Source organism: Cupressus sempervirens, chromosome 4 (genome assembly GCF_028749045.1).
Source record: "Cupressus sempervirens isolate cs-2001-9-10 chromosome 4, ASM2874904v1, whole genome shotgun sequence".
NCBI classification, from domain to species: domain Eukaryota; kingdom Viridiplantae; phylum Streptophyta; class Pinopsida; order Cupressales; family Cupressaceae; genus Cupressus; species Cupressus sempervirens.
The window spans coordinates 198,249,276-198,262,612 of record NC_143121.1 but is presented as its reverse complement, the minus strand read 5'-3'; the positions used below and the strand labels follow the sequence as shown (position 1 = coordinate 198,262,612).

Genomic DNA, 13,337 nt, shown 5'->3' with positions numbered 1-13,337 from the left:
CATCCTGAAGCACAAGATCCAAGCATCTTAACATTTTCATATCCACTCATACAAATCAACAGGAGGTCCGCTCTTTTTTCATCCTATGAATGTGATTACTTATTTTGGCAAGTTCAATGCAGTCAACATTCTTTGTTGTTGTATGTGTTCGTAATTATTAGGTAAATTTAAATGCACATTAGTTTTCATTGTACTCGGTTGATGCAAGAGTTGTTTACATACAGATTCTCTGTGGCTATGTGCAGTGAGTGAGAGACATTTTCTCAGTTTGGGGAGGTTACAAATTATAGGCTGACAGTTTTCTTTTGTGGGCCGACTCTACTATTAAAGAGAAGTACAGATAGGAATGGAAGGCAATGGAGGGCTTTCATGCTTCTGATAACTAGGCCAGTTGGTTGAAGAAATGAAAAACTAAGATTTTGGCTCAGTTTGCTGAAGCTGTTTTTGGCAGAGTGATGAATGTAACATGTTTTTGGAAGTTCTTCGACCTGTTTTAGTTTCTTTCTGCCCCGGACTGTATGTGAAGTTCTCTGCTGACCACTGAGCAGAGTACTTGCATTGTCACTAGTTCATAAATTGTGTACCCTGAACAGAGAAAATTAGATTTGACATTGATTTGTGCTAGTAAATATAAAAAATTATTGAAAATTTTATAAGAATGTTAAGATCCCTGGATCTTTTTTGGTGCTTCACAATGAGAGATGGAAAAGAAGTCAATCATCAAGCCAGTCCAAACTGAACTGTGCTTCTATGCTTTCAACTCTAAGCTCCGGAATAGAAATTTTCTTGGCCTCGAACCACTGATTGCCAATCTTCTCATCACAGGTGACAAGCTTCAGGGCATTTAGCTCACAAACAGCTGTAGGCAACCTAGTCAAATAGGAACACTCTCTCATATCAAGCTCCCTTAATTTCTTGAGTTATCCAATTTCCTTTGGAAGCTCTTTCAGGCTTAGTTACCGATTCGTGACACAAATCCGATTTGGGCACGTGAATCGGATCCGTGGATTCGGGATTTTTTTTTTCCCCAATTATGATTCGTGGAGGATTCATGCATATATATATATATATATATATATATATATATATATACTAAAAAATAAGAGAAATATACATAATTCTAAAACTAAATCATTTCATAGTATAAATCTATGATTCTAGTATGCATCTATGAATCTAGTATACTTGATCAATGACATTGATAATTAATCTATTTTCACGATTATAAAGAAAATCAACACATTCACATTGAATTATTGAAAGTAAAAGTTTGTAACATTCAAAATATAGATCATTAAACTTAAAGTTTATAACATGATTTACTCATAAAAGAGTCAAGAGTCAACACTAAAGTTTTTGATTTAATCATCAAATGGATTTTCAAGAAAATTCACATCAGAGGGGTACTGATGAGCTACAAGTGCTGCATCTGTATCAGTAGAGGAACCCAAACCACTAGTAGTAGAGAGGATTGTTAACTCATAATCGTCCTCCTCATCATCCGCATCAATCAAAGTGGATCTAACAAGATCCCAGATGGTCATATCTAAATCCGGAGTCTCGGGTGCTACATCCCAAAACTTTTCGGGCCCCTTCTTGTACTTAGGATCCTTCCGTGACAACAAGCGCAAATTGTTGTGAATGAACACAAGGTCTTCTGATTTTTTTGGAGCCACCAGTTGCGTTTGACTAAGTGGATAAAGGAGTAAGTACTCCAATTCCGCTCAGTTGCAGAAGAGCTGGCAACCTAAAGAGAAATTAAAAATTATCAATACAACAATCAAGATAAATAAATTAAATAATAAATTCAAGGAATTGAGAATGTTAACCTTAAGCTTAATTTTACAAACTTACTTGGGATAGGACCTTTATGGCAAGAGGTTGGAGGTACGTGAAGGCTTGCCCATGAAGGTACCACCATTTGATGGCACCCATCCTGCTTTGGTCTGCTATGGCAATAGGGTGGAAATCCTCACTTGAGTTGAAAGCAGCAAATTCACTCCTCACAATTGCCCCAATCTCTGGATCTTGGAATATCTTAGCTAGTGCCCTCTTATACCCATCTGCAACCTCTACATCTCTAAATGGTGGCACTCTACCTGGATGGCGAAGTACATCTGCACTATAGTACCTGGGGATAACAAAAGACAATTGAACACTATCAAATATCAATAGCACAAACATTGGATAAAATAAGCACAAACATTTGATAAGAACTACAGTACCTCGGGGATAGAGCATATGCAAGGAGGTGCAAAGGTGTGGTCATCTTGTTCCATCAATGATGAAAAAAAATTTCCACCTTCTTGTAAAGGGTGTCCTCAGGATCATTCTCCCTCCTCTGTATGACCTAAGATATGAAATATGAATAATAATTATAATTAGTGAATATGTCAATTTAAACTTTAGAATCTAGATATCTCTCAAATAAAAAATTGTTGTAAAAGAGCGTAAAACTTACCATTTTAATTTTTTCCAGCATACTCTCAATGGAATCATAAATATCCCCAAGGCATGGCTCATCACTATCTGCGAAGCGAAGCATTGCCGTTATTGGATCGGTGATTTCCAACATATAACTCACAAGACCCCACCAATCCTCATCTAGTATCATTCTTCTCACATTTAAAGCCCTTGTTGTATTGGAATTCTTCCAAACACCCCATTGGGGGCTAATGACTATATGCTTCAATGCTTCTTTTACCTTCACAAGTCGTCTCAAGACAATTGTGTGAGAGGCAACGCGGGTTTCAGCAACCTAAGAACATGTTAAAGTCAAGTTAGTAAAACATTTAAAAATTAAAACATGTTAATGTAAACAACAACAAAAATTAATAATTGTGGAATCCAATAATATTCAATTATATATTAAATATAAAAATTTACCTTCAATAACTCCAAGTCTGAGAAACTCCTAAAAATTGCTTGTGACATGTGGTGATTTGTCACAAACATTTGAATCTCTTCAGCTTCCTCATATATCCTTTTCACCCAATCTATTTTGGTGCCAATTGCTTTCATCACTAAATTGAGAGAGTGGACGCTGCATCGTGTCCAAAAAATATGATCATATCTAGACTCTACAATTATCCCTGCAGCCCTGCAAACTTTTGCATTGTCCGTGACCACTTGGACAACATTATCAGGACCCACTGACTCTATGGCATCAATGAGAATGCGTGAAATAAATTCTGCATCTTTCACTTGCCCTTCACAATCAACTGCCTTCAAGAACATTGCCCCCTTAGGGCATACAGCAATAACATTGATCAATGGACGGTTTCTACAATCTTTCCACCCATCCGAAATAATAGACACACCCAATTGAACCCAAAAATCTCTTATTGGTTGAAGTTGAGCCTCTAAATTTTTCCTCTCATCATGTAATATGGTAGTGCACAACTTCTCATAACCAGGCGGTTTGTAACCATGGGGTGCATCATTTATTGCTTCCACCATCTCCCTAAAATAAGGTGATCTAGCAAAATTAAATGAAACACCATTTGCAATTAAACAACATCCAACTTTGTGATCAGCAATGTCTCTCTTTTCATTTTGGAATGCCCTATCTAGTGGGCCTCTCTTGTGGGTGAGTGGAGATGGGTCTTCATCTTCATCATTTGTAGTTGGCATAGGCAAAAAAAGATGTGTTCTTGTGTTTGTTTGATCGGATGATGGTGTTGGTATATTTGTTGTTTTGGAAGCACGACGTTTTGCTTTTGCAACTGCTCTATCAACATCATCTTGCTCTTTTGCTAACGCTGCTATTTGTCCAGCTGGTAATCCCTTCTTATCACTACCTTGACACATGTGAATTCCTTCACCCGCAGGGCCCAAAAAATGTAGTTTCACTCGGGAATAGGTGCTTCTGTGTTGTATGTTGCAAAAATTACATTTCCATATGTATGCCCCACCCCCAAGACATTGTGCAACTCTTGTTGTGTGTCTCCATAAAGGAGACACCTTATCAATTTTGAAGCTTGGTGATGCAGCCCCACTCCCACCCACTGAGCCTTGACTACTCATTGTTCTATTCTTGCAATCTAGAAAAAAAAGTGAAAGAAAACCATGCTTCAGACTTACACAAAAACTTGAAAATTTGGAAAACTAAAAATAAATCAATAATCTATGAGAGAACTCAAGAATATGGTTGAAATGCATACCTTAAACACTTCTTGCAAGGTATTTGAAACTCCACAACCGATCTCCTTCGAATCCAAGCACTTTACTTCAAACTAGCAAGTATGAGAGAGCAAAATAGAGAGTAAATGAACTTGCATTGTGATTTAGAGGGTCATTTTTAGGGTTTAGGGCCTTTGGGGAAAAAAAAAACATTAAAAAATGAAGTTAGGCCCACGTTTTTGCTTCTTTATTTGGTTATTGCCACGGATTCATGCGGATCCACGCATGGATCCTCGAGGATCCGGGTAGGATTTGTAATCTTGCCCGTGGATCCGTAAGGATCTGCGGCTTACAAATCCTACCTGGATCCATACATGGATCCGGATCCAAATCGGACCCGAGTCCAAATCCGGGCATTTACAGGCGAATCCGGTAACTAAGCTTTCAGGCCTTCACATATTGAAAGGTCTAGGAATTCCAACTGTGCAAGTTTTCCAATTGATGTGGGAAGCTCTTTCAGGCCTGGTAATGCAGATAATATTACCATTCTTAGATAGCTCATATTTCCAAAATCATGTGGTAAATTCTGAAGCAGGTGGCAGGTAGACCACGACACAATGGAGAGCATATTGCAGATGCCGGGGGGCATCTCCTTCAAATCGCTGTTGTGGTCCAGGTTAAAATCTTGGAGCTTTGTGAATGTTTACATACTTCCAAATCCTTCACATAAGCTCAAAGGTAGCTTCTCTAAGTTCTGCAGAGCTTCAATGCTCTGGTTTTCAAGGAGGGGTGAAATCAACTTCTCCAAGCAGACAATCTTGAGTTGAGTGAGTGAAGATAAAACATCTAGACCTTTTATAGTTGCCCTCTTTGTACCACAATTGAGTACCATAAAAAAATTAAGCTTTTCCATGGATTTCAAAAATGGGGGAAGAAATCAATCTGTCAAAGTAAAAGAGTAACAATAGAGCCTCTGCTTCAGGGAAGCCATATCATACCAGTCATTTTCCTTCATAGAGTCTGCATGTATAAATTGCAAGGGAAGTCCAATTAGATTGGGCATCAATTATGACTCCTAGTTACATATGTTCACTTCTCATCACATTGATGTTGAATCTAGGAATGAAAATATATAAGCGAAAAAGAGGACGTGTGTTTACGATGAGATACAAGAACTATTGATGTTACACAAAAAATTGGGACATTGATGTAAATCTTATTCTATGCAGAAAACCATGCTTGAAATTCTAAACTATTCTACAAGTTGACATTAAGGATGAATATTAAAAATAATGGTTATTCTTTCAAAGAAATGTTTTTGATCAAAATGAATGTGTATGACATTTTCAGTAAACTCACCATCGAAAATAGAAAGAATTTGGGTATCAAATCCTTCATGATTAAGCAACTCCTGTTTTGCCAACAAACTACAGTCCTTCCTTGTTATAACCAACCTCTTGCTGTGCTTTAAATTCTCATCTTGTCCTAAATTCAAAGCCATATTTCTCAGTATATTATGCTGAGAAAAATATAGCTCTGCAGCATTTTCATATGAGACTGATGCACTTCCTCTGTTAAGGTCAAGCATGTCAGGTTAGCATTGGAAACCATGATTACAAGAAGTCTAATATATAAAAGAAAAGACAATTACCTTTGATTGCTAGTTAAATTTAACAAGTTTTTAATTGCAAATTCTGATAAGATGTCAAAAGCATCTTATCATTGTAGCTTCCGTACATAAACCCAAATATCCAATAGTGCATCAACACAGATTTTCTTGTTCTTCGGAAATAATCCCAAGTCTAAGAAACATTCCTTGGCTACATCGTCCAAGGCATCAATACTAGTTTGCAGCAATCTAAAGAGCCTTTTTCTGTGATAATCAGATGTGTATTCTTGCTCAGAAATCTTCTTTAGTCCTCTTCCCAACCTCATCCAGGTCCCCATGCATTGAACTACCAATCATCTTTCGAGCAAGAGGAAGACCGTCACTTTCTGCTTGCACCTACGATTCATAAAATGTAATGAAAATTTACAAGTGAACCTTGTAGTACAAACAAATTCTTATATATATAAAACTCAGAAAACAACAATTATTTCCGTACCTCCTTCATTAGATCCATATCAACATCGCTTGGTATTGATTTCTGTCCAAAAGCCCAGAAGCATAAAGGAGACAGAGCATCCTCTCTGCCCAACAATGGTAATTTATAGAGTTGGGAAGAGGGAAATTCGCATATGATGGACTTGTCTCTGATGGTTATGAGAGTCTTGAATGCCGGACTTTCAAATAATAATTCTTTTGAAATCTTCACTAAACCAAACATCATCTGAAAAAACTAAAGAGGGCTTGGACTGCTTCGAAAGCAACTTCTGCTGATTAATGTGTGCATCTTCCACATCCTGAAACTCTAGTAATCTCTTCTTAGCTACTTTTCCCCGCATAGTTTCTAATATCCCTTTTAGGTTTGGGGATTGTGAAACCGTGATAAAAATCAAATTGTTGTCAAAATAATCTGGAATCCATGAAAAAAAAGGTGTATTTAAGGCTAAATGTCTGAACATGCATGTAAAGATGCCCTTAAACCTGAACTGGCGTAGCATAGCACTTCTTATGATATAATGCATGCAAGTAATTAAGCGAAGAAGAAACTTCAAAAAGACCAGAAATTTAAAATAGAATTGGCATTTTTAGATGATTAAAACATTCAGACAAACATGAACAGAATTTGCAGAGCATATCACCTTTAATTTGGAGATCATTGCACAGAGCCAATACGAGAGTAATCTTCCCACCACCTCCCATGCAATGAACGCCAACGACCGACACATCGTTTTGGAACAAAAGCCTCTTCAAATCCCAAATACATTTTTCTAACCCTACGTAAAACTGAGACTTTGCAGGAACATGGTCATTATGGGAGTACGTGGAATCATTCATCATTTCAGAGGTATGTATAAAATCAGAATTTGATTGTTGAAACTCTAGCAAACACTTTAATTTCTCTCCGATATGAAGCTACCTGATCTCGTCTCTTTGCAAAGCCATTAATCATACACGTCTTCTTTAAATAAGATAATCAAGCGATCATAAACCGTGTCGGTATTTATTGAAGCAGCGTGAATTGTCTGTATTCAAATTTGGCAGCTTTTCTTGCTTGCTTCTGTGACAAGTCCTCTGATTTAGAATCAAGGATGCAAAGTCTAAATTGAATCCCAATTGCTGATTTTATATTTAATCCATGTCCTCCAGCTCCATGTGGGATCTTAACTAAAAATAAAAATGCGGAATCATACATTGAAGCCCAATCTCGGTCGGATGATTTAAAGTGCATGAACAATATTTAATCGATTGAAGATCAAAAATCATAAGATGTTGCAAGACCATTGTATTCTGGTCCGAGATGGTTACAAGAAACTGTTCCCAACTTTTCTTCCATCTTGAATCGTTGACTGGCAAGACCAGCGATCAAAACCCTAGACTGATTTTAATCATTATTTTACTTCGTCTGTAGGTGCGCTTCACCTGGCACACTGCTTTCCATTCGGAATAGCGATTCAAGTTTGTTTAAACCCGGCTGAGATGTATTTTATAAAGCCTTTGATCTGCTAGAAGCATACATGAAGTAGGGCGCCGTATTCGAACCTACAATTGATGTTCCCTGTAGAGCCAGTGGTTTCGGAGCATACTTGAAGCTTCTACTCATCAATAATCCTGTCCGAAGTACACAGCAATAACTTATGTAAATCAAAGTAACCAAGTCTACAGATGCAAATCTTACAATTTCAGCTACTTCTCAACTGAAGCAGAAATTGGTGCATCAGATGCGTGACCTTTCCAATGGGAGATGCTGAACTGAAAGCAGTAAATGATTACAAGAAACGAAATACATGCAGAAGAATTTGAACTTTTAATGGAGTGGAGTCGACTGTACCTGTGGGATCGTTATTTCTTCCTACAGGTCATGCTTATTTCCCTGCAATCTATTTTAGTTTCACACATAAATTGGATTCTTTTTGGTAAAAATCTCCCGTTTGAAGGTCCTTTTGTTTTTCTCTTTTCGCGCTCATTTTATCCCATACCCTCCGGATGGCTGCTCACATCATAACTCGCATAATTGAAGTAAATGTTTTTTGGGCAAACAGGTCCAATTACACACTAATTCTTATGTTTTTGATATAGGTATCTTCTAATTATTACTTTGACTTTGAAAAGAGACATGTACTAATAGTGGATTATTTTTGAACTTTTTGGTTTGGTAATTGATTCATTTGTACACCACTATTGAAACATTTTATAAAGACTATTAAGACATTTAGCTTGAAATGACACTTTTGAACTACTTGTGCTCCATGATCCTTTCCGAAATATCTAAACTTCACTCACATACAAGAATTGACAAAAATATGACTTACACTTTAGGAGTTCCTTGGTCTGCGATGAATAGGTCATGGTCACAAAATATAAGTAAGTGAAAGAAACAATCATAAAATTTATCTATTAAAATTTGTTATTAAGTTTAATCTTTAATTTTGATACATATTTATGAAATTCATTAATCTATAATTGTAGATTATATATGTTTATGCATTTTAATGTATAAAATTGATCATGTTTGTTATTAATTTTAATAGCTATTTCAGAAACACATCAAATTTATAGATTAAAATTTGCAAAAATAGAAAATATATTATCTAAATTAATAACTGTAATAGACATGTTAGGACTAAAAATTGCTTGGTTCATTTTTAGTCACAATTTAGAATTTTGAGAAATCAAGCCCCATAAATGCTTATTTGATGAGATCGTACCTGACTGTCAGTATGAGGCCCCTAAGGTGTTTAATGTTTCTAACACCCTCCATTCAGCATTTCCACCTATTCCATGAAGTTAAAACATCATTCCAAGTTGTTTGGCGAAGTCCTATTTTGAGTTGGTGTCATTTATGCATTTTCACTAAGTAACAAACAATGTCAGGAGGCTACGTTTGCATCTAAATATCTTGCACCTAGAATTGTGTCATGACCTGCCACTTTGGGAATATCTAGTATCCATACCTGAGAACCTATGTTTCAAATTTTGCATCGTTTTGAATTCATTTGACTAGGTTTTGAATCCTTCAAAGTTGGTCAGTTACTGTTTTCGTGCATTTGCACTTCGCACATAATTTTGGGAGACCCTGTTTGACGTGTTGTAACTTTTGACCATTTGACCAAAATGCTAAAATTCCTTTTGTGTTGTATTGTAGATGTCAGAGACTTGTTATGTTTCAAGTTTCAGCTCATGACAAATTCGTTTGATCAGTTGTCAAACGTGATTCCAAACGCAATTTGTAACTTTTTACTGGTGTCAACATTTGCAGATTTGTCAGTACCCCTGTTTGTGGCGTTATAACTCCTAATCCATGATTGGTGATATTGAATGGATTGTACCACTGTGTTGTCCCCTGAAAATTCTTCAAGTGTGCCAGTTTTTAAATCTTGACGAATCTGTTTGCACACTTTTCCAGGTCAATTCCATTTGTAAAAAATGTTTTATGTCTGTGTTTCCAATCCACAAATTCTGAGTAACCCACTTTGACTGATCGCCATTTGTGCCCTGTTATTCGTCATGAGCCCAAATCACAGACTTACATTCACCTCGTGACAGTGAACCAATATCCCAATTTTTGTCTTCCCAAGTGTCTGTTTGCCCAGTTTTCAATGCCAAATTCGAACCCAATTTGTTGTTTTTTGACATGTTTTCTTGCAAGTAATTATGAGTAAGCAACTTTGACGGTCAATATCTTTTGATCTCGAATTCGTCAAGAGACAAGATTCAATAAGGTAGGAATATGCGGAACAGAGATTCAGTATTGTTGATCTCATAGCCTAGTTATATGTCTGGGTCAGTTTTTTAAAGCCAACTGAGAGGCCCTGTTAGCAGAAAGTCAAAAGTTGCAGATAAGTGATGAAATGAGTTAAAATGATGTCTCAGTGATGGATTTTGATTCAAATCAGTATTAGATGTTCAGTGTATCAGTTTGAGACTTCAGTCCTTTGAAAACGAAAAAAAATTTAGCCGGACCCACTTTAGGGTCCGACTAAATTACATCAGATTGACACGAATATTGTGAGTTTTTTATGATGTTCTAAGGGGAAGTTTATAATGATGATGATTTTAAAGATGAAATGATTGTGCACCAATCATCATTTAGAAACAAGTGCATACTTATGAGAAAAATGAAGGAGCAGTGTTCTCAGATAAGTGGGGCTGAGTCAAAAGCAATGGAGCTAAGGTGGCTTTGTTAGCCTTTGTCCTCTAACAAAATGGCACCCTTCATACGCTTCTTGTCCTCCAGTCAAGCCTCCTCTAGTTCCATGGATAACCAAATTGTTCCTTTGGATTGCACTAATAATATGGGATCCACAGATAATCAAGCAGAAAGTTCGTACAAGGGAGAAATCCATATTGTCCAAACTGAGTTGCAGGAAAATGGTAATTCAAGGGAAAGGTCAGGTGATGATCTTGAAATTGATGAAATGATAGTGAAGCTTCTTGGTATTTTCCCACAACTTGCTCCAAAGGAGGCATTATTACAACTTCTGAAGACATGGGGCCAATTTTCATGGGAAATTGTATTGCAATCTACCATTGACCATTTTTTGCAACATGGGATTCTAGAGCAGGTACAAGATGAAATACAAGAAGACCACGTGAAGACAAGGGAGCAACAGTTTTGAACAAGGCGTGTGGGGAGTAGAAGGAAAGCACAGTCAAGTAAAAGAAAATAAACAGAGGCTAAGCACGTGGCTGGAAGGAAAGGCAGACCATGCCAACTACAGGTGGCATGTTGGGGAGCAACTCCAAGTAAAAGGCATGAGTCTCACGCATAAAAGAAACCAAGGTTCATCCGCTAGTTTTAATGAAGGAGATCCGTATGTGTGCAAGAAGCATAAGAGGAGACGCTAGCACTTTGGAAGCAGCTGCGCATTGAAGGAAGGGCGCCAATACAAAAGGAAATCCACGCAAAAGACTGTGAAGAGCATCCACCAAAGAAAAACACCCCATTCAAACTAGCAAATCAAATCACGCATGTAAAAAGGAATTCCATCTGCATGATGAAATGGAGTCCACGCCTTGGAGAGGAATTCACACATCACAGATAAAAAGGAAACTCGAGAATGAAGAGGCCCACGCTAAGCAGGCAGGGGCAGAATTTTGCATAAATAAAAAGGCACCAATTTTAAATAAAGCTAAAGCCGCAGCAAAGAAAGGAACTGGTAAGTCAACATCAACCAAAAAATCAATTGGAAAGAAGAGAACTGCAAAGAAATCATAATCTAGTCAAATTAAGGAGCAGCCAAAAAGTAATGTAAAAGAGAAATCATCAAGGCATGAAGGCAAACAAGATTCAGCAGAGCAACCTATGGATGAGGTGATGAGAAAACTGAAATATGGTTCATCAAAGAAGAAAATGCCTACGAAGGCAAAACGAAAAACAAATGAGATTCCCAAGAAAGGTTTTTCTACCTCACAGAGTATTTCTCCTCCGTGGGAATCATGAATTAAAATTTTGCACCTCTGTCTATGGTTTTGAAGAGGAAGTGATGGCCAAATATGGAGATCAGGGCAAACATATTTATCGTAAATGTTTAGGCGGCTTTGAAGGACTTCCTTTGGCATCTATCATTGCTGGTTGTGTTTACACTGCACATGGAGGACTTTTTCGCAATGTGGAGTTGCCACCTTCATTAAAAAGATCAAGGGGAAAGAAGGGACACAGGTTTGTCTCAGGCCCAGATTCTAAAGTGTTAAAGCTCGGTTCTCTAGATGAATTACCCAAAGCTTGGCAGGTAGTTCTTGATCCACCTTGAGAGGGTTTGAACTTGATTCCTAGTGATGTGCTTTGGTCAGATCCTTCAAGGCATCCAGGTCTTTCTCCAAACACAGAACGGGGGATTGGGTTATCATGGGTCCAGATTGCACAGAACAATTTTTAGACAAGAACTGTTTAAAGTTGATTGTCAGGTCACACGAAGGACCTAATGCAAGGTCGAGTATGAGGATGGAGATAGTGAAGACCTTACTTGGAAAGAGTTAGAACCTATATTACTTCCTGATGAGAATCATATCGCTCAAGGTAAAAGCAATCAGCAACAAGTATTCAAGGGAGAAATCAACGCCAAAACAGAAGAAGGATTTGCATAGAAAGCCGGCAATCACAGACAAGAGTGGAAGCAAACAAGTGAACACGTGCCCAACAAATACATTTTTAAAGAATTTACTTCCATAAAATAATAGCCAAATACTGCATCCATGTCAAGCTCCCTGCCAAAAAGCAATTTCCAAACCCATGCCATTAACATATAAAACCAACGCATTGAAGAAGATTAAAAAAAAAGGCGGAGAAACACTCAATGCAATTATCCCACATTCTTGGTGGAGGTAGACTTAGAATGGTTTAAAACTAATACAACTCTTTAACTAAAGTGAATGCAAGATAGTGCTTTTTGAAAAGGCAGTGGCACGTGTGCGGACCGCACCAATGATTCAACAACTGAAGGCAAAACAATTTTAATTTTGATAGAACACGCATAATGAGCAAAATGAACTCAATGAGTTGGTCATCGAAAAACTAAAAATTCGGCATTCGGCACCTTGCTACTTTGCTAGTGGAGAAATTTAAAAAAATCTGGCTAGTAACATAGCGAGTTGCAGAAAAAATTCAAAAATTCGGCAAACACAAACAAGTTCAAATGGAAGGAGATGTTGACACATGTCTCGATCCGGCGATCCTCACTATCTTGCCAAGCGAAAGTTGCATGAAAATTACCATAGCGACATGGCGAGGATTGATGCAGTGACGACACGTGGCAGCGGGTCCCCGAGATGGTGATGTGGCAAGCAAGTTTCTAAGATGCACGAGATTATGACACATGGCAGATCGTGTTGTTCTCGCTATGTCGCTAAGAGGAAGTTGCTCACTTGTTAGCATAGTGACATAGCGAGTGCTTAGGTGGCAGAACCAGTTAGCCATGATGTGGTTCCCAATTGTAGAAGTCCGAGCCAATCAATGAGTGACACGTGTCATCAAGCTAGTCAAACCATGTTTGACCTCGGATTCAAAGGGCAAGGAAAGCTGTGAAGGCAAATTAAATATAATTCTTAAATCATTTTATGCAAAATGGATGCCCGTGCAATTCTTTTTAAAACTCAAAAAGGACTTTAATAT

General features: G+C 37.6%; 1 protein-coding gene and 2 pseudogenes across 2 annotated transcripts; 1 reads left to right on the top strand and 2 right to left on the bottom strand.

Moving 5' to 3' along the window:
* Positions 1 to 1,269: 1,269 nt before the first annotated feature.
* On the bottom strand, positions 1,270 to 4,151 carry LOC149560674 (uncharacterized). Its single transcript, XM_089824767.1, has 5 exons — positions 2,887 to 4,151; positions 2,462 to 2,758; positions 2,226 to 2,350; positions 1,855 to 2,131; positions 1,270 to 1,747 (listed from the first exon to the last, which is right to left on the bottom strand). The coding sequence occupies exons 1-3, from the start codon at positions 4,024 to 4,026 to the stop codon at positions 2,279 to 2,281; spliced, it is 1,509 nt and encodes a 502-aa protein (XP_089680893.1). The 5' UTR covers positions 4,027 to 4,151; the 3' UTR covers positions 1,270 to 1,747; positions 1,855 to 2,131; positions 2,226 to 2,278.
* Positions 4,152 to 4,430: 279 nt separating this feature from the next.
* On the bottom strand, positions 4,431 to 7,192 carry LOC149560673 (putative disease resistance protein At4g33300; annotated as a pseudogene). The gene is made up of 5 exons (XR_016363714.1): positions 6,868 to 7,192; positions 6,228 to 6,638; positions 5,774 to 6,127; positions 5,482 to 5,693; positions 4,431 to 5,142 (listed from the first exon to the last, which is right to left on the bottom strand). The product of XR_016363714.1 is annotated as a putative disease resistance protein At4g33300 (transcript).
* A 4,367-nt stretch (positions 7,193 to 11,559) lies between these two features.
* LOC149560672 (serine/threonine-protein phosphatase 7 pseudogene) lies at positions 11,560 to 12,206 on the top strand (annotated as a pseudogene).
* The last annotated feature ends 1,131 nt before the right edge of the window (positions 12,207 to 13,337 follow it).